We start from the raw sequence: 21,267 nt of genomic DNA on the forward strand, positions 1-21,267 counted from the left end.
CAAGCCTCTAAATGATTTGAAGGTTCCGTTGTTGTTTGTTTACCTTGGTAGTAACCTCTAGTAACATTATAAGCATTGAACAAACTTTTTCAAACAATCATACTTTTCAGAAAGCTTATTTAGAAACCTCGAAATAAACAACATTTGCGTGGTTTTGTCAATTATTTACATTTTTGCTCATAATTCGAAAAATACAATGAATTCAAACGTCGTTTTCGGTATGGTGATGTTATTTGACGTCCTTTATAAGACCCTTGCCTTACAGTTGGTCTAAATCCATTCTAAAGTCCAAAACCAAAGGTGGCCCATTCTGCCCCCCTGGTCCATTCTGCCCCCCTGCCCCTATATGTGCTTATAACTTTTGATAGCGTTGTCAGATCTTTAATCTATCGAACTCGTTGAAAAGGTCCTTTAATTACCTTTACAACGAAAGGTCGCATGATAGATCCGAACAACGTTTTCATAAAATTATCTCAGATCCGGTCTCTAAAAAGTTCATAAATAACACTTAAGTGCTAATAACTTTTGATAGGGTTGTCAGATCTGCAATCTATAGAACTCGTTGAAAAGGTCTTTTGATTACCTATCCAACGACAAGTCGCATGATAGATCCGGACAACGTTTTCATCAAAATATATGACATCCGGCCTCCGGAGGTCAAATTACGAATTTCGTTTTTCGAGATATTTTTGTAGCCTTTCTTCAGAAAGGTGAGGAAGGCAAAAATGCATTTTTTAAATATGTGATTAAGGCCATTTTGGCCGCCATCTTGGATTTTAAAATTCTAAATCATTTTAGAGCAGATTATGGGTCATACTTAAGTTCGTTCATAAAAAATATGACAGCGAAAAATAAAAATGTGAGATTCGATTAGCCGAAGTGAAATTTTCCCAAGACCTTCGGATAATCGAGTCTGGTCTTATACATTTTGGCAACACCATTTATGACATGACCATTTATGACACTTATATTAATTTAATATTTTTTATCAAATCATGATCGATCTAAGCTGAAAAAAACAACCTGAAATCATTCAATAAAAGGGAAACTTTACGAAAAATAAGTTATCCTTCGTCAAAAAAAATAATTATTATCTTTTAAATACATTTTGTTAAAATTTACTGATTTGGTCAAAAATGGAATGGCATTCATGAGATTTCAAATTGATTCAATAGTTCCTGAGATAACATGATCTGAACTTTGGACGCTATTTTACTATTTTGCACTCAAAAACTCATTATTTTACTATCAAAGGCTTTATCTCAGCAACTGTTTGTCCAATATTAAATGTTTTTTAACCAAATTTAGATGATATTCTCCTGTATAAAACGGTCAAGTTTATAGATCAACTAATCATGTAATTTTTTATTTATTTCCTCTCGACGATTAAAAATAAACATGTTTTTCCAAAGAATTGGCAACACTGCCAGATGTTTTTGACAGGCCTTTGTTAATGCTCAAAATACGATCCGTTATCCAAAAATGTTATTTTATCAATATGGTTATTTTACGCAATTCATTTTTTTTGAGATTTTTTTTTTCATCATACGCATATCGATTATAATACCGTTCTCAAGGAACCTTTGCTAGAATATTTTGACATCATTTTGTATATATAGCTGTCAAAATTGTACGAAATTTTGTATGGTCCATCTAATGATGAAAATTTTCTGTTCCAGCCATAGAAGAGTATACTCACTTGAAGTAGTTCAGATGCTCCTCGTTGCACAGCCCGCTGAACGGGTTGATCTGCAGCGTGTAGTTGTCCATCGCCGAGTACTCAAACAGGCCGTAGTACGGGTTGAACATCTCCTTGGACAGCAGGTAGAACCACTCGCGCGCCAGCCCACCGTAATCCAGGCCCGCTTCGCCCTCAAACTCCACCCACAGCTTCGTCTTGAGCAGGTCCACCTTGGTGACCGAGTTGATGATCCGGTACGAGTCCTCCAGGATCGACGTCCGCCGGATCTTGATGTCGATCTTGTTCGGGACGTTGGCCTGCAAAAAGGACAAACCTTCGAGATCACTTCTTCTTTTGAGAACACTTCAAAGCAACCCACCGGCTTCTTCAGCTGACTCTTGAGATATTCGTACTTTTGCTTGTAGTCGCGCGAGTACGGCACCGCCTGGCCGGCGATCTTCGGATTGGACAACCGCGGGTCGTCCCACTGGGTCGTCCGCGTGTTGTGATCGATGAAGAACGTCCGGCCGTCGTTGTGTACCCGCTCCTCCCAGCCCTCCGGCAGCGGGCCCAACTCGTCGTCGTGTGACCGCGCCCCGCCGGAAGCGGCTCCCGTCGCCGAAACGGGACTGGCCGCGGCCAGCTGATTGTTGTTGAGCGCACCCGCCGCGCCCATTCCCGGAATCGGGCTGGCGACGCCCGTCCGCGGGTCGACCCAGGACGTTTTGCGGTTGATGTGGTCGATGAAGAACATCCGCCCGTTGGCGGCACTCTGCATGGACCAACCGGCCGGGAGACCGTCGGCGGCGACGGCCGGAGTTCCGGCGGGTGTGCTGGGTGAACTGTTTGGTGATGGAGCGGAAGCGGGAGTTGGTTGACTGTTGTCCGTTGTCGTCTGGAAGAGGAGACAAATAATGTTGGTATAAGTTAGGGGTGGAAAGTGTTTCAACACCAATAACTAATTATTTGTTAAAAAAGTTAGTCAATCCGACTCTAAACTCTAATTTTATGTAAAAACATTGTTTAAATTTGATCATCACAGACTACAGATCTCCATTACATTTGTGCTTTGTTCCACAATTAAGACAGTGAGCATAAGAGCAACTCTCATTTCTCTCTCGTTATCATTGCTCTTCTCCCGTGTGCTTCGAGAGAAGAGCAATGATAATGAGAGAGAAATGAGAGTTGCTCTTTTGCTCACTGTCTTAAACTTAGAACAAATTACGGTGTTTTTTGTTTTATTTGTTAGTATTATTACAATAAACGGTTAGTAGTAAAGCGGACAGAAAAATATTAGAACACCCTAAACAACGTGTCAAAGTGCCCTCAACCAGGTTCCAACTGGGGCTTTCCGAGAGGACCGACTTCAACCTACACCAAGCGACCGCAAGAAAATCCAAAAATCGCTATAAAAAATCACAAACCTCTCGACTTCCGGCTTCTTCGCCAGTTCCACCACCACTATCGTTAACCTCCGGAGCAGGAGTTGGTGTGGTCGCGGGAGATGATGGAGCCGACGACGGGGGCAGCGGCGGGGCCGGACGGGTCGGACGACTGCCGTTGGAGAGGAGCGACGTGGCCGACGGGGACGGGGACACGCCACCTCTTTCAAATTGATACCGTGAAACAAAGGGGGGATTTGTGTGTGAGAATTTAGTTTGTCAAACTTTTGTTTTGGCAAATAATCAACCTGTTACTGTTGTTGGCGTTGGTTCCGGAGGTGTTTAGCGACGTGACGGATCCGCTCGGCGAATGGTCCAACCTTGTGTTGATGTCTGAGGTGATGCTTATTGTGTCCTGTGTAGAGTGTAATGTACAAACGAAATCGATGAAATTTTGGGCGGAATCGACGGGCTTAGGGCAACAATTGGGTATTTTTTTTTTAATATTTGAGTATTTCTCAAAAGATAACAATATTTTTTCAATTTAACTCCAAATACCATAAAACTAAAATTGTAAATTTAACGATCAGATGAACAGCATTGGTCTTTAGAAAAAAATGTCCGAACTCCGAACAATTATTATTGTCCGCCTTCCATGATAAGGGTTTGTTCAAATATTACGTCCAGAGATTTTCGGGATTTCAGACCCCCCCCCCCCTCCCCCCTGTCACGCACTTTTCCTATACCTTTAACATGGGCTGTCACAAACCCTAGACCCCCCCCCCTCCCCCTATTCACGGACGTAATTTTTGAACGAACCCTAACAAATATACGAATTAAGGAATTTAGAACTTATGTAAATTAAAAAATAATAATAAAAAATCTAAAGAAATGAAGAATCAAATGATAAAATTAATTAATTAGAGGATTTAAGAATTAAAAAGTTTTAAAGTTTTAGAAATTAAGAATTCAATAATTTTAGAATTTTAAAATTAAAGAATTTCAGAATGATATCTAAAATTTTTTAACTCCAGAATTTTATGATATTTATTATTATATAAAACAAGCCTTACCCGACAAACTTCGTTTTGCCTTTTTTCGTTTGTTGACGTTTTAAACTTTTTTGCTTATTCAGCCTCCTGTGATCAAAATTTGATTTTACGTAACTTTTCCCATACAATCTGCAGATTTTCCGGAATCGATTGCAGAGTGGCCAAAGTTGTATTTTTTTGACGTAAGAACCTTCCTTGGACTTATACGAACCCAACGTAACAAAGAGCACCTCGATCCGACCTTCCGTGTTGAATTGATTCGCGTTCGAACAAAACCGTCGAAATTTTTTATATATATAGATTAGAATTTAAAAATAATGTGTTTTTACAGTTCAGAATTTTCTGAGTTTTAAAATTTTAGAATTTCAAAATTTAGGAATTTTCAATATAACAAAATTTAAAATTTTAATAAATTACTATTTGAATTTTGGAAATTCAAAATTTTAAAATTTTGAAGTTTAGTAACTTGATGAATCTAAGAAATTTTGAATCTCAGAATTTTAAAATTTAAGAAATTCGGAATTCTAGAATTTGAGAATCTTGTAGGATTTTAAAAATATAAAATTAAGTCTTAGAATTACAATTTTCCGCATTTTTGTATGACCAATCTCACCACCCAGACCCAATGTCACCCCTGATGACGGAATATTCGGCTTGGTCATATAGGATTTTAGAATTTTTAAACTTCAGAATTTAAAAATCTAACATTTTTTTCGAATGAAGTTAATTATTTTTTTTTATTTCAAAACATTAGAATTTATTATTTTTTTAGAATTTAATAGTTCAAGAATTTTAGAATTTTAGAATTTGAGCGTTTAAGAATTTAGGAGTTAAGAATCAAAGAATTTCCACATCGCCGCACATCGTTGATGTCGAAACCTCTAAACTGGGCCCTCGTCCTGTCACGTCCGTCAGTAGTCTTGTCGTACATTACAACTAGAATCAGATCTGCCAATGAATTAGTACACTTCGACCAAATAAACACTGACGCTGTATGGATCTGACTCTAGAATAAATGCACAGTTGTGTGTTATTCATAAGTCCAAAATGTTCAATTATTCATTTAAGTCCAAATTTTCATTTGCGGATAACTACCTAACTTGAATTGAATACAAGATTTAAAGTAACCTATCCGAAAGCTACTCTTATCTCAAATCCCCGACATTTTAATTAATAGCCAAAAAAACGTTTCTTTTAAAACCTGTCTGGCTTCTTTTAAAAAAACAAAACAAAATGAATAACAGTTCATATTTTACAAGTCGTGAATTGAAAAAGAGACGACCATTTGATCGTCAGAATTCCAGTAGATCCTCGATTCGCAACAATGGTCGATACAATCATAATCCGACAACCGTTAGTTCAACAGATCAACGAACTTAGTCCGATATCATTTCACTATTGATTGATCGAGACTCTACGAAAATTTTGACAAATCATAATGGTTTTTATGCTACTTGAATGAAAATCATCGATTCTGATAGAATTACTAAAATCACTATAACTAATTTTGTCCCTAAATAACTAAAGGCAAAGTATAAAAAGTATAAAATCAACAAAAACTAAATTTTAAAAAACCCGCATCCTAACCTGACACCCACATTAAGATAGGGAAAAATCACATATGTAGCGGTTCATTGTACAAATGTGATATTTCCACTATCGGAGAACCTCCTTGTCTCGATGACAGCTTACCGGCCATCGATTAAGCCCTGAGACTGCGCCAAAGTGGGTTCTCGCAGCATGAAGTGGTGTCCATGTGTAAAAATGGAAGCTTCAGCAATATACTGAACACTTCGATTTTAGTTCCACATCGAATCAAATCATACTCTTTGCCAAACAAGCATCAAACCTATGATACTCATTATGACAAAGCCCAGGGAAGAATCAAAGAATTTAGAAATTTCAGAATTTTATTATTTCAAAATTTAGGAAATTCAAAATTTTAGAAATATTTTAGAATTTGTATAATTTCAGAATTTTGGAAATTAAGATAGTTAGAATTTTAGGTGTAGTGGTAAGCGTGTTCGCCTCTCACCTCAGTTTGCCTGGGTTCAATCCCCGTCGACTTCGGTTGGCATTTTTCCAGACGCGATTTGTCTGATCACGCCTTCCGTTGGATGGGCCAAAAATTCTTAACCCTCTACAACCCAACCCCGCCTTTAGCTTCGATTTAAAAAATCGCCAAAAATCCATTTTTCAACCAATTTTTGATCTTTAAAAAGCATTGGAAAGAAGAACTCAATTTTAGAAAATGTATGGGTTGGAAGTTTTACTTGTTTAATGTGACTTCGCCAATGTTTTTAAAAATTTCATTTTTTTAGTGGTCAACTTTGGCTGTGTTTTTCACTATCATTTCCTAGACTTTAAGTAAAAAGAAGTAAGTAGTAATTTTTCTAGTGCCCCAGACTATGCCTCTACGCATTTATTTACAATTTAAATGATAATGGTGCCATTTTATAGCAGAAAATGTGAAAAACATGCAAAAATTGAAAAAGTTACTGTAAAAACATGAAAAAATTAGATAGGCAAAATGTAATGATAGGAGGTGGGAGAATAGGCCAAATACTACCAAAAACAAACATAAACTTAACAAAATAAATGCATATTAAAATACTAAAAATGAAACAAGAAAAAGATAAAACAAGAGAAGTAAAGTTTTTCTTAGAACAAAATTTGCTCAAAATGACCTCCTAAACACGGGAAAAATAAAAATTTTCGAAAAAAAATTGGGCAGTAGAGGGTTGAAAGATTGTGATTTTTTTTTGGTTGAACTGAATTCCTCTCAAAAGTATCTCATAATTTTTGAGCAAAAATGACCATACAAATGTGAGGCAGGCCCCAACCCCCTTCAAGTGAATTGATATATTCACTTCGTTTAAAAATAGATCAAGCTGCAATCCTTTGGCTAAGCCGCTCTAAGTAAAACCGCGTCACAACGCTCAATCACTGTATTAATTAACTAAGCAAATTCGCTTGGGGCACCCTCCACTTCACCAACACTGCCGGCAATCTCTGTGTGTGCGCGCGCGCAAAAGTTGTTATCAGCCACGCTCGACCATCGAAATGCCCACTTCTAATTAATCGCCTTGTTACGACTAAGCAAGATGAAGCTGCTACGGTGAGTAACCGACTTGATTTGTTTTTGATTAGTTCTAATTCGTGGATATTTCGGGGCAGGTTTTTGATTTTGATCGCGCTCGGAACCTTGGCAAAAGCTCAAGTTAAGAACCACGTGTGCGTTCCGAGTGGGTACAGCCGGATTTGCCTGTTGGAGGACATTTACTACGAACGCAATGGGACGACAGCCCACGTCTTCCCGGAGAAGCAGAACCACGTACGAATTGGAAGATTCGGAAGCTGGTTGAATAAGCATTCCCATATTCCGTATTTTGACGCTGGGTTGTACCTTATGCTTGGGAAACCGCCCATTTTGGAAGCGATAAACGTCGGCATTGAGACGCTGGACATTCTCACAACGCTCAAGCATGGCAAATTTGCGGCTAACAACATTCGGACAACCTGGGTTACCGGGTACGAAGACGACAATACTGAACCTTCGCTGGTCTATCTGGACCTGTCCCAGAATTGGATGCGTCAATTCCCAAACGGAATCGGTAAGCTGGTGAACCTTGAAGTCCTCAACCTGGGCAGCAATTCGCTCGATACCATCCCACCAAACACCCTGACCAGACTCACCAAGCTGAGGATCGTCAACCTGTTCTTCAACAACCTGCATCAACTCTCCACGGAGCTATTCCCGACCAGCCTCACCCACCTGGATCTGTACTACAACAACCTCGCCCAGCTAGAATACGCCAATTTGCACTTCCCCGCCCTGGAAATCCTCAACCTCGAACGGAACCACCTCAAGCAGATCGACGCTCCGGCGCTAATTCTGGCCATGCCCGCGCTCAGAACCGTCGGCATCTCCGGCAACCCTATCGGCGAAGACGAGCTTCGGACAGCGCTGGGCGTGTTCCAGCGCCATAACATCACCTTCCGGAACGATGCGGACGAGGAGGCTTGTTTTCACGACGAAAACACCGTGGAAGGGGTTTGCCTGCCGAGGAGCATTGCCGAACAGATGGGAGTGGCGCAGGCCGTCGTGTTCACCGTGATGGTGGTGATGGTCGGGGTGGTGTTTGTGCTGGTCAGCCGGTGGGTGCTGCGGGAGATGAATAAGTAAGAAACAAATCTTCTTATTTTTAATGTCCTCAACATAAGGTTAACTTAGGGCTCATCGATAAACCACGTGGCCTATTTAGAACTGATTGAATAAATGTATTGTTAAAAAAAGCAAACTTTCAGTTCTCAGCGACTACAATTATCATGCCCGAAATCTCATCTCCCAACATTTACTTCCCTTTCTTTCCGTCGCGAAATTCTCAGCAAAAAGAATTGCCAGTCTCTATCTCGTGTTTACACAATCCCGTGTGACATGCTCTTTTTCTCCCTCATTCCCACATTCACAATCATCCTCCCTCAACAGAGCGTAGCCACAAAATCCGCAACAAAGCATAATTTTCCAACGCAGTTTAACGGGACGTAAAAGTAAAATTAGGAAAAGAGAAAGAGTGATAGAAAGAGAATACTCTTGCTGGCAATCACGAGATACAAGAGCAATTCTCTACAAAATCGGTCTCTCCAAAAAAAAAAAATTGTATGCTTTCGGTATGCCTACACAGCAAAAAATTTCTCTGTAAAATTGCATGCAAAAGCATGCACATCACCTTTGAGTGCAAAAGCATGTAATATTTTATGAGAAAACATGTACACAAAATGCATGTACGGAAGAGAAAAAAATAGATTTGCACTCCCCAAAAATATCATCAATCCGGTGGGAGTCATATCCAGCATACAAAGTCCGCGCCCCAACCCTCTCGGCTATCTCACCATCTGCCATACAAAAATTATATATGAAAATTAAAAAATCTGTACCTTGAATTTGAAGGAATTTTTTTATCGATTTGGTGTCTTCGGCACACGGTAAAAAAACTGTGGTGATTTTTAATTTCACTTTTTGTCACGGAACGGAATGGAATCGACGTAACACCTTATAAAGTGGCCCTCTTAAACCTTGCGGTTTCGTCAACGGATCCACAGGCGTGTATCGTTCTTTTTGCGACAAGACTCCGCCTCCCGGGTCTCCTAAGTGTGAAGGTATGGCACGGGGAGAGGGCACCGAATACCTATATTAACACCTAGAATTTTTGCGTCTGCGTTTGCGTCAGACCGTCACTAAAACTTGAATTGCAAAAAAACACGGTTTTAGTTTTTATTCCAGATATGTTTTAGGGGACATCAAATGCCAACTTTTTAGAAATTTCAAGAACGGGCAAAAAAATCTTTAACCGAGTTATGAATTTTTTAATCAATAATGTTTTTTTCGCAAAAATGTTTCAACTTTATTTTACGCTGTAAAATCGAATGTGCAATCAAAGAGTACTGTAGTGAAATTTGAATAAAGTGCACCGTTTTCAAGTTATAGCCATTTCTAGGTAACTTTTTTGAAAATAGTCGCAGTTATTCATTTTTTTTTTAAATTAGTGCCCAATGCCCATGTTTGCCACCTTTGAAAAAAATATTTTTGAAAAGCTAAGAAATTTCTCTATATTTTTCTTTTTTCGTACTTTATTGGTATAACCCTTAGTTATTGAGATATTTCCATGCAAAAATTTAAAAACAGGAAAATTGTAGTTTTCCAAGTCTCATCCAAACAACCCACTATTTTCAATGTCGATATCTCAGTAACTAATGGTCCGATTTTCAATGTTAAAATATGAAACATTCGTGAAATTTTCCGATCTTTCTGAAAACAATATTTTCATTTTTTTTTAAATGAAGACTTACATTTCAAAAGGGCGTAATATTCAATGTTTGGCCCTTTTAAAATGTTAGCCTTGATTTAAAAAAAATTGAAAAATTTGTTTTCGAAAAGATAGGAAAATTTTACGAATGTTTCATATTTCAACATTGAAAATCGGACCATTAGTTTCTGAGATAACGACATTAAAAAATTGTGGGTGGGTGAGACTAAGAAAACACCAATTTTCCTGATTCTAAATTTTTGCATGGCAATATCTCAGCAACTGGATTCGTATCAACAAAGTTCAAAAAAGCAAAATATAGAGAATTTTTCTCAGCTTTTTAAAAAAAAGTGGTCACTTATTTCAAAAAATGAATATGAATGAACTAAAGCACTTTTTGATTGCAAATTAGATTTTACATCGAAAAATAAAGGTGAAAAATGTTTGTGATCAGTATTTCGATTTATTGAAAAAATCAGTATTGATTCAAAAATTCATAACTTTGTTAAAAGATTTTTTGCCCGTTCTGGAAATTTCTGAATAGTTGGCATTTGATGTCCCCTAAAACATGTCTGGAATAGAAATTAAAACCGTGTTTTTTTTGCAAATCAAGTTTTAGTGACAAAAAGTGAAATTATAATCACCACAGTTTTTTTGCCGATTGACAGTTTTTTTTACCGTGTATAATTTTTTTCCAGTGTAATCCTACAACTTTGCCGAAGACACCAAATCGATCAAAAAATTCCTTCAAAAGATACAGATTTTTGAATTTTCATACATCATTTTTGTATGGGCAGCTGCCAAATTTGTATGGCAAATTGTATAGACAAACTAATGATGCAAAATGGCTTCTTTGGGCATACCGAAGGCATCCAAAAAGTTTCAGCCGGATTAAAAAATACAAAAAAAAAATCTAATGACCGAAATCTCACAGATTGCTCAAAAGAAGAGAACTCTCAAGCTATAGTGGCGGTCGCTATACTCTCTGATATTTTGGTGCAGGAAGGATTTAATGTATTTTTTTCTATCACGCATAAATTAGTACGCAAAAAAAATTCTTTTTTTTCTAATTGGGTCCTAAAATGAAGCTTGAATTTGTGATATTATTGTTCACAACGATAAAGCTTATTTTTCTGGGCACAATGATCCTTTGTACGACCGCAAAGGATTTGAAATGGATTTTTAAATTAATTTTGAAAAATTAACTTCGCGGCCCTTCTTGACAGAAAAGGTCCCACTTGACAGCTCGTTCACGCAGAAAAATAAGGCATATTTGAATCAACAAAACGTTTGGTTGATTTGAAAATCATGATTTTTGTTGAATCAACGCTAAATGTCAAAGAAGCTTTTTCAAAAATTGAGAAAATCAAGGTTCATTTCAACGCAATTTTTTTGTTGATTATATTCAACAAAAATTTTGTTGATTCAAACCTCGTACAGGCTGATTCTACAAAACATTTTTCTGTGTGTTTCAAGGGGACCATAGTTGATCCATCGAAAAAATGTTGTCTAGTCAATAATTTTTTTTGCATTATAATGAAAAAACTGATCAGAAATGTTTTTCAACTGTGTTTTTTTACCGCTGTGCATAAAAATTTAAACAGGGCTTTAGGACCCTATTCACAGTTTTTATTTCGGCCAAGTTAGGTATTTTTTTTAAATATTGATTTTAAAAATGTTTTGAATAAACAGTTGAAATTTTTGTTTTACCATTTTTGTGTTCTATAAATTGTGTTGTCAAATTAAAAAAAAGTATTTTTAAAATGTAAAAAATGGTGTCCTTCTTTATCCATCAACGGTCTTTTCTGTGGAATGGGATAGAATCAATTATTTTCCTTTCTCTTTTAATTTTTTGATGCGAGTTTCTTTTTAGAAGATATTCCAAATAATTCTAAGAGCATTTTAAATCTCCTCACAAATCCTTTTTTTTCAATTAATTTCATTTTTTCAATAAGCCATCCATAAACTACGTGAATCCGTTTTTTTTGCAAATTGTCCATACATTTGGTTTATGAATTTGTTTGAAATCTTTATGGGTAATTCTCCGCCAACTCACACAGCAGTTGCCCCGACCCCTCTTCGATTTGCGCGAAACTTTGTCCTAAGGAGTAACTTTTGTCCCTGATCACGAATCCGAGGTCCGTTTTTTTGATATCTCGTGACGGAGGGGCGGTACGACCCCTTCCATTTTTGAGCATGCGAAAAAAGAGGTGTTTTTCAACAATTTGCAGCCTGAAACGGTGATGAGATAGAAATTTGGTGTCAAAGAGACTTTTATGTAAAATTGTACGCCCTATTTGATGGCGTTCTCAGAATTCCGAAAAAACGTATTTTTCTTCGAAAAAAACACTAAAAAAGTTTTGAAAACTCTGTCATTTTCCGTTACTCAAGTGTAATTTTTTTTTTTGAACATGTCATTTAAGGGAAATTTAATGAACTTTTCGAATCTACATTGACCCAGAAGGGTCATTTTTTTCATTTAGAACACAATTTTTCATTTTAAAATTTCGTATTTTTTCTAACTTTTCAGGGTTATTTTTTAGAGTGTAACAATGTTCTACAAAGTTGTAGAGCAGAAAATTACAAAAATGTTAATATATAAACATAAGAAGTTAAAAGTAAAGCGTAGCTCTAGGACCATATTTTATTCAAATTTGCGTTTTTCTTTTTGGAATTTTTAGTATCAAATATAGCAAAAATATTTGTTTCGCAACTCGATTATTCGTAATAAAATTTTGTCGAGAGCTTCGGATAGTCGAGTGTGGATTGTATAATCTTTCTATTCATAAATATTTCATGAAAAGGTTCGAATGGTCTTTTAAGATTTTAAGACTTTTCTCAAGTTTGAATATATCTTGGCAGTGCAGTCAAATTAGCGACATTCCTTTTTATGAATTCCGTATAATAATATATAGTGCTTATAACATTAGGAAGTGTTGCCAGAACTTGACTCTATGTTTTTATCTATGTTTTTGTAACTTCCAGATTGTTGTCATTATTTGGATGAAGTATCCACTCAAACTAAGTCGAAAGACATAAATTCAACCACCCCTTGTAATAAAAAAAAGTACTCAAAGTACTGATTATTAATAAAATTCTAAGAACTGTAAGCATTCCACGGAACGGTATGATAGGGGCAGGGGGGGCAGAATGGACCAGGGGGGCAGAATGGGCCACCCTTGGTTTTGGGCTTTAGCATGGATTTAGACCAATTGTAAGGCAAGGGTCTTATAAAGGACGTCAAATAACTTCACCATACCGAAAACGACGTTTGAATTCATTGTATTTTTCGAATTATGAGCATAAATGTAAATTTATTGACAAAACTACGCAAATGTTGTTTATTTCGAGGTTTTTAAATAAGCTTTCTGAAAAGTTGGATTGTTTGAAAAAGTTTGCTCAATGCTTATAACGTTACTAGATGTTACTACCAAGGTATACAAACAACAACGGAACCTTAAAATCATTTAGAGACTTGGTGGTGGAAGTGTTAAATTAAAATCCACTTGGGGGCAGAATGGACCACCCTTATCCTGCCTTATAAAAACAATCAAAAGTTATGAAATTTGGATTAAATGGATTATTTCACTCCAGGTAGCTTCACAAATCACGTTTAATGCAAAATTAGTTGATTTTTTAGTTGTTTTGATGATTATTTGTAAAAATAGTGTCCTTTTTCAACATATTAACACTATTTAAAAAAAAAATGTTTTGATAAGTGACTATTTTTATTAAAGTGGTCTAACTTCATGGAAACTATGTTAGAAAGGTACCTTAAGTCATTTCTTATCTCCCTTCAACGTTGTATTAGACAAAATGGCTTGTTTTCTAAGGTGGCCCATTCTGCCCCGCAGGGTGGCCCATTCTGCCCCGCACCCTGGAAAAAAAGTCGAAAAAACTTTTTTTTTAAAGTGGCTCAAAAACAGTTTTAAGCCAAAAAATTTCATCAACCAAGTATATAACATTGAAGGGAACATCCCAAAGCATAAGCCTACTACACTGAATTCATAAGTTTTCATGTTTTTCTATGGTTTTTGGCGCATTTTACTTAGGCGGGCCATTCTGCCCCCCCTCCCCCTATCAACAACTCTCTATGGAGCCATTATCAGTACAGAATATGAGAAGAACAAAACATTCAAACATTCTAGTCTGCACAGTTGATCGAGCAAGATGAACTTTCCACTCTGGTATGTAGGGGGAGGGGGGGCAGAATGGCCCGCCTAAGTAAAATGCGCAAAAAACCATAGAAAAACATACAAATTTATGAATTCAGTGTAGTAGGCTTATGCTTTGGGATGTTCCCTTCAATGTTGTATACTGGGTTGATGAAAATTTTTAGATTAAAACTATTTTTGGTGCACTTTAAAAAAAAAAGTTTTTGCGACTACTTTTCCAGGGTGCGGGGCAGAATGGACCACCCTGCGGGGCAGAATGGGCCACCTTAGAAAACAAGCCATTTCGTCTAATACAACGTTGAAGGGAGATAAGAAATGACTTAAGGGACCTTTCTAACATAGTTTCCATGAAGTTAGACCACTTTCATAAAAATAGTCACTTACCAAAACAAACATTTTTGAAAATAGTGTTAATATGTTGTAATATGACATTATTTTTACAAATAAGCATCAAAACAACTAAAAAATCAACTAATGTTGCATTAAACGTGATTTGTGAAGCTACCAGGAGCGAAATAATCCAATTAGCTCGAATTTCGTAACTTTTGATTGTTTTTATAAGGCAGAAAAAGGGTGGTCCATTCTGCCCCCAAGTGGATTTTAATTTAACACTTCCACCACCAAGCCTCTAAATGATTTGAAGGTTCCGTTGTTGTTTGCATACCTTGGTAGTAACATCTAGTAACATTATAAGCATTGTACAAACTTTTTCAAACAATCCAACTTTTCAGAAAGCTTATTTAAAAACCTCGAAATAAACAACATTTGCGTGGTTTTGCCAATAATTTAAATTTTTGCTCATAATTCGAAAAATACAATGAATTCAAACGTCGTTTTCGGTATGGTGATGTTATTTGACGTCCTTTATAAGACCCTTGCCTTACGGTTGGTCTAAATCCATTCTAAAGCCCAAAACCAAGGGTGGCCCATTCTGCCCCCATGGGCCATTCTGCCCCCCCTGCCCCTATATCATCAAGCAGGATTTGAAATTAGTCTAAATCAAACTCCCACAAACCAGGCTACTCTTGATGAGCGTCCAAGTCGCGTTCGCCAAACTGAGCTACCGCAACCACACCTGCTCTCCGTCCAGCTACGCCGGCATCTGCATCCTGGGCCATCTTCACTACGACCCCGCCGACGAGCAGGTGGTTCACAGCTTCCCCCGCAATCGCTCCCACATTCGCATCGTCAGCGATTCCCGACGGGTTGGCCGCTCGACCAAGGTGCTGAACGTTGATGGCAAGTTTTACGCGCTGCTTGGTCGACCTGCTTGCTTGGAAGTGCTGGAACATGCCGTCCAGCGGATGGAGTTGCCGCGGGCACTTCGGCATGGAAGCTTCCCGGATTCTTACATGCGGGAGTTGAGTGTGGAAGATGGGTTGGGCGATCCGGCGGTTGTGTACTTGGAATTGACTGGGAATATGCTGGAGGATGTTGGGAGTGTTGGGGGTTTGGTTAACTTGGAAGTGCTGCTTTTGGGTGACAACATGATCAAAAGTATAGATACGGCTACGTTTGCGAATCTCAGCAGGCTGAGATATCTTTGTTTGAGCTACAACTATCTTAGCCGGATTTCGTTGAGCATCTTCCCAAAGAGTTTGACCCACCTGGATCTGTTTGGCTGCGAAATTACATCGCTTAACTATGGTGAGTTGTACTATCCGAACGTAGAAATGCTCAACATTGAGGGTAATTTGCTGACATCGATCGACGGTTCGGCGTTGCTTCTGGCGATGCCAAAGCTGAAAATGGTTCGTATTGGGAGGAACTTCTGGGACGAAGATGACGACGAACTTGAGCAAACTATTCAGCTGTTTCGGCGGCACAACATAAGTCTGCGTATTGAAGCGGACGACGATGCTTGCGAGAACGTTGGTATTGAGGGAGTTTGCTTTGTGGAGCCCAGCCCCCCACGAACGGAGCTTCCGGATATTCTGATGAGCTTGGTGGTGATCTTGGTTGCGATTGCTTTGGCAGGGATGCTACGCTGGGTATTTTTGGCCATGAACCGCAAGTGAGATCAGTTGGCGAGACGAGGATCTGTATTAATAAAACGCCAGCAACGATTCAACAGTGTTTTTATTCGTGAGAAATCCCCTCTTCCTCTCGTCGTTATCAGTACTAAATACGAGAGAGACCAGCTGCACCGTAAACACTCTAGTCCGCGCTGTTGATCGAGCAAGATGAAAGTTACGTTCTGGTAAGATCAACATATTAAGTTTCAATCAAATAGCTCAAGCAATCATTCTCAGGATGGTGCTGTTGCTGCCCATCCATGCCGCGATCGCCACCACACTCTCGATACGGAATCATACCTGTGTCCCGTCCGGTTACACCAAGATTTGCATCCTCGACAGTCTTCACTACCATCCGAATGAGGTGGTCCACAATTTCCCCCCAAATCAGTCCCACATAAGGATCGTATCTCAACCTTCTGGATATAGCAGGGAAGTCCTAATTATGAACGCCAAATTGTACGCCCTGCTCGGTCAACCGGAGATCTTGGAAGTGCGCGGACATGCCGTGTGGAGTCTGCAGATACCGCGAGCACTCAAACGAGGAAGTTTCCCGCATGTCTACGTCAGGAATCTCACCGTGGAACCAGGCACGGATTCCCCAGTGCTAGTATACTTAGATCTAACGAACAATTACTTGCGGAAAGTTTCCAGCGTAGCCAGTTTGATTAACTTGGAGGTTCTCCGCCTGAGTGACAACTTCATCTCAACTATAGTCCCGTCCACATTCGAGAATCTCACCAAGCTGCGCTACCTCGACTTGAGCTACAACGACCTCAGCCAGATCTCCATCACCACCTTCCCAAAAAGCTTAATCCACCTAAACCTCTACAAAGGCCAACTCTCATCGCTCAACTACGCCACCCTTAACTACCCCTCGCTGGAAGTCCTCAACCTCGAACGCAACGATCTACCCTTTATCGACGGCCCCTCGCTGATCCTAGCCCTGCCCAGTCTGAAGCTCGTCCGTATCGCCGGAAACCCCCTCGAGAAGTACGAACTCCAGCAAACCCTGCTCCTGTTCCAACGCCGCAACATCAGCTTCCGGAACGAGGCGGACGAGGCGAGTTGTACGGCTGGTGAGGACGTCCACGAAGGAGTTTGCATTGCCCAACCCAAGCCACCCCGGACGGTGCTGAAGGACGTGGCGATGAGCTTGGCGGTGGTTTTGGTGGCGATCGCGTTGGTGGCGACCCTGCGCTGGGTGTTTCTCGCGATGGGTGGGAAGTGATAACGGAAACAAGTACGTTCGTGGAATTGTGTTGCAGTATATAAAGTTGGTTCTAGATTCCAATGAAAAGAAGAGTTGTGGTTTTATTCTCGGTAGAAGTGATCACAAACAATCCTCAGAAGCGGAGTGAATTCCGGTACAGTTCGTCATTTTTGAGTTTAACTTTTTCCATCCATCCAGACTGGACTTCGCTGTGTGGTGTGATGATCGTCCACCATGACAGCCTTCCGTTGCCGACCGCTCCCATCTCCACCACGTATGAATTTAAGAATTTAAGAATTTAAGAATTTAAGAATTTAAGAATTTAAGAATTTAAGAATTCAAGAATTTAAAAAATTAAGAATTTAAGAATTTAAGAATTTAAGAATTTAAGAATTTAAGAATTTAAGAATTTAAGAATTTAAGAATTTAAGAATTTAAGAATTTAAGAATTTAAGAATTTAAGAATTTAAGAATTTAAGAATTTAAGAATTTAAGAATTTAAGAATTTAAGAATTTAAGAATTTAAGAATTTAAGAATTTAAGAATTTAAGAATTTAAGAATTTAAGAATTTAAGAATTTAAGAATTTAAGAATTTAAGAATTTAAGAATTTAAGAATTTAAGAATTTAAGAATTTAAGAATTTAGAAATTTAAGAATTTAGAAATTTAAGAATTTAAGAATTTAAGAATTTAAGAATTTAAGAATTTAAGAATTTAAGAATTTAAGAATTTAAGAATTTAAGAATTTAAGAATTTAAGAATTTAAGAATTTAAGAATTTAAGAATTTAAGAAATTAAGAATTTAAGAATTTAAGAATTTAAGAATTTAAGAATTTAAGAATTTAAGAATTTAACAATTTAAAAATTTAAGAATTTAAGAATTTAAGAATTTAGGAATTTAAGAATTTAACAATTTAACAATTTAACAATTTAGCAATTTAGCAATTTAGAAATTTAAGAATTTAAGAATTTAAGAATTTAAGAATTTAAGAATTTAAGAATTTAAGAATGTAAGAATTTAAGAATTTAAGAATTTAAGAATTTAAGAATTTAAGAATTTAAGAATTTAAGAATTTAAGAATTTAAGAATTTAAGAATTTAAGAATTTAAGAATTTAAGAATTTAAGAATTTAAGAATTTAAGAATTTAAGAATTTAAGAATTTAAGAATTTAAGAATTTAAGAATTTAAGAATTTAAGAATTTAAGAATTTAAGAATTTAAGAATTTAAGAATTTAAGAATTTAAGAATTTAAGAATTTAAGAATTTAAGAATTTAAGAATTTAAGAATTTAAGAATTTAAGAATTTAAGAATTTAAAAATTTAAGAATTTAAGAATTTAAGAATTTAAGAATTTAAGAATTTAAGAATTTAAGAATTTAAGAATTTAAGAATTTAAGCATCTAAGAATTTAAGAATTTAAGAATTTAACAATTCAACAATTTAACAATTTAGAAATTTCAAAATTTAAGAAATAAAGAATTAATGTTTGGAAGACGGGAAGCGTTGATGTTTCATTTTTTAATGGGATAAGGAAAAATCTCCACGGGATCCCCAAGTAAGGTTCGCTTGGAGTTGAACGGTTTTTGGAGAGGTAAAAGATCTAGAATTCGCTCTAAGCAACCGTTGCTACCTATGGAGTGATATGTTTAGTAGGTAAGCATTTATTCTCAAGGCAAGCAATCAGATGCTAGTGTCGAGTCATTTTCCGTTTGACACACACGAATTTAATTTAAATAGTTTTTCAAACCAAATGGGTTATAACCTAAAAAATTACAAATTGGGTACTAAAGCCCTATGTAAATTTTTATGTACAACGGTAAAAAACACGATCCATTTCTGATCACTTTTTTTCATTTTAATGCAAAAAAAATAATGACAAGACAACATTTTTTCGATGGATCAACTATGGTCCCCTTGAAACGAGCTGTCAAGTAGGAGCTTTTCTGTCAAGAAAAACCGCGAGGTTAATTTTTCAAAATTGATTAAAAAATCCATTTTAAACTCGTTGTGGTCGTACAAAGGGTCATTGTACTCAGAAAAATAAGCTTTATCACTGTAAACAATAATATTAGAAATCTAAGCTTCATTTTAGGACCCAATTACCGGAATTTTGGTTTATCGGCATCTAGCATCATCTCCACTTAAAATTTTAGGGTCAACATAAAAAAAAAAATACCTAAGACGTTATGTCTCAACTTAAGTAAAAAACCGAAAACAACTGATTTTTTGTTGTTGGTGTAGCTACTTTTTTTTAAAGCAAGTCCAATTAAAATATTGATCAGAACGAAAATTTAGCAATGTGCGCGCTTTTAAAAAAGATGATAAAGATTACGATTTTTTTTAAATAACCTTTTGATCACTGGAAGTTGAATTGCAAAATCCGATTTAAAATTTCGATTTTATTTTTATTTTTTGCAAGATTTTGGAAAATATTTGCAACAGCCCAAGTTTCAAAGTATAAATACTAAAGAAAATGCGGTTTATTTCGAATGGACTCAAATTTTAATAATTAGCAAAGCGGAATTTATCAGATTTTTACCGTTTTTTATACAAAATTCTCAAACTTTCAAAATTTACAATATTGGTAACAAACGAATCGAAATTTTGCATGCTTTTTCACCTTATTAGAGTTTTTTTGGAAAACACTAAAATTTTCCCAAAAAGCCGTACATTTTCGAAGATACTCAAATTTTCAAAATTTGCAATATGGGTATCAATCGGGACAAAATTGTCAATGCAAATTTTGCTCCGTAACCCATATTGCAAGTTATGGAAATGATGATGATGTGATGATGTGAAAATGGATTAAATATTTCGCTTCGTTTGATACCCATATTGCAAATGATGAAAATATGAGTATTTTCGAAAAAAACGATATTTTGTGAAAATTTTGGAACTCGAAGAACACTCTAAGTTGTGAAAATCCATAACGAAACTTTGTTTCGTTTTATTCCCATATTTTGCTTCATTTGATACCCACATGCGAATTATGTAAATATGAGTACTTTCGTTAAAAAAATTTCATACTTTGAAACTTACTAGTATTTATCGCCGATAGAATTATCGAAATAACGATATCGAACTATCGTTATCGAGCTTCGATAGTTTATCGTTAACCTTCCCTTGGTATTAAAAAAAAATCACACATAAGGTATTGGGGTCCTTTTCGACCCCAAACTTTAAAAAATCGGCAAAAATCCAGTTTTTGACCGATTCCGGTTTTTTTAGTCACAAATGAAAGCTTAGAACGTCCCCTTTCCGATACCGACCTGGAAAACCGGATTTGGTCACTGTGGCCACTGGGAATCGGCTAAAACCGGAAAAAGGCCTTTTTGAGACCCCAACTTTGACGACCTGTATCTCCGGTAAATTTCAACCAATCAGGATGCTTCGGGTTGCATTCGACAGGTGTATACGTGTACTTTGGCCACAAATATTAATATCAGGGCCAGGTGACCTACCGGTTCCGGAAATCCGGAACATCCGAAAAGTTCATAATTTACTGTTTTTCACGTATATGTGATACCAATACTCTCATGATAGTTGAAATTGATCCATAAAACTTACTAAAAACACAATACACGATTGCCAGAACCACTCTGGAGTGTTAGTGGCCACTTCCGGGTAACCTGGAACCGGTTCCCGGGTACCCGATGAACGGCCAATTTGATTTTTTGTTGAAAACCCATCATGTTGCATATCAAACTTCATGAAACTGAAAGATATGTCCATCTTTGATAATGCCGTTAATCGCTGAGCCATCCTGGCCAATCTGGAACCGGTTACCGGTGGCCCCTTGGGGACACTCCCGGAATATGAGAGAAACCCTATCATCCGACATATCAAACATCATGAAATTGAAAGATATGTCAATCTACGGTCATGCCGTTGTTCGTTGACCCATTGTGACTAATCTGGAACCGGTTACCGGTGGCCCCTT

At 37.1% G+C, this 21,267-nt stretch overlaps 4 protein-coding genes across 7 annotated transcripts in view; 3 read left to right on the top strand and 1 right to left on the bottom strand.

Annotated features, from left to right (window-relative positions):
* LOC120413652 (E3 ubiquitin-protein ligase Nedd-4) overlaps nucleotides 1–21,267 on the bottom strand; it is a 49,588-nt gene that overhangs the window by 6,761 nt on the left and 21,560 nt on the right. For 3 of the 4 annotated variants that reach the window (XM_039574570.2, XM_039574569.2, XM_039574571.2), the window contains 4 exons: nucleotides 3,372–3,478; nucleotides 3,106–3,286; nucleotides 2,061–2,576; nucleotides 1,700–1,998 (listed from right to left, as the gene is read on the bottom strand). In XM_039574570.2, coding sequence (XP_039430504.1) covers nucleotides 1,700–1,998; nucleotides 2,061–2,576; nucleotides 3,106–3,286; nucleotides 3,372–3,478 — 1,103 coding nt within the window. The remainder of the gene's footprint in view (nucleotides 1–1,699; nucleotides 1,999–2,060; nucleotides 2,577–3,105; nucleotides 3,287–3,371; nucleotides 3,479–21,267) is intronic. The other variant, XM_039574572.2, reaches the window with a different exon arrangement.
* Nucleotides 7,085–8,427, top strand: LOC120413653 (uncharacterized). Its single transcript, XM_039574573.2, has 2 exons — nucleotides 7,085–7,233; nucleotides 7,293–8,427. The coding sequence occupies exons 1-2, from the start codon at nucleotides 7,220–7,222 to the stop codon at nucleotides 8,299–8,301; spliced, it is 1,023 nt and encodes a 340-aa protein (XP_039430507.1). The 5' UTR covers nucleotides 7,085–7,219; the 3' UTR covers nucleotides 8,302–8,427.
* On the top strand, nucleotides 14,052–16,177 carry LOC120413656 (uncharacterized). Its single transcript, XM_039574575.2, has 2 exons — nucleotides 14,052–14,109; nucleotides 15,116–16,177. Exons 1-2 carry the CDS (start codon nucleotides 14,093–14,095, stop codon nucleotides 16,113–16,115), a joined length of 1,017 nt encoding a protein of 338 aa, XP_039430509.1. The 5' UTR covers nucleotides 14,052–14,092; the 3' UTR covers nucleotides 16,116–16,177.
* On the top strand, nucleotides 16,166–17,415 carry LOC120413657 (uncharacterized). Its single transcript, XM_039574576.2, has 2 exons — nucleotides 16,166–16,297; nucleotides 16,350–17,415. Exons 1-2 carry the CDS (start codon nucleotides 16,281–16,283, stop codon nucleotides 17,341–17,343), a joined length of 1,011 nt encoding a protein of 336 aa, XP_039430510.1. The 5' UTR covers nucleotides 16,166–16,280; the 3' UTR covers nucleotides 17,344–17,415.

Source organism: Culex pipiens, chromosome 3 (genome assembly GCF_016801865.2).
Source record: "Culex pipiens pallens isolate TS chromosome 3, TS_CPP_V2, whole genome shotgun sequence".
Taxonomy (NCBI): Eukaryota; Metazoa; Arthropoda; class Insecta; order Diptera; family Culicidae; genus Culex; species Culex pipiens.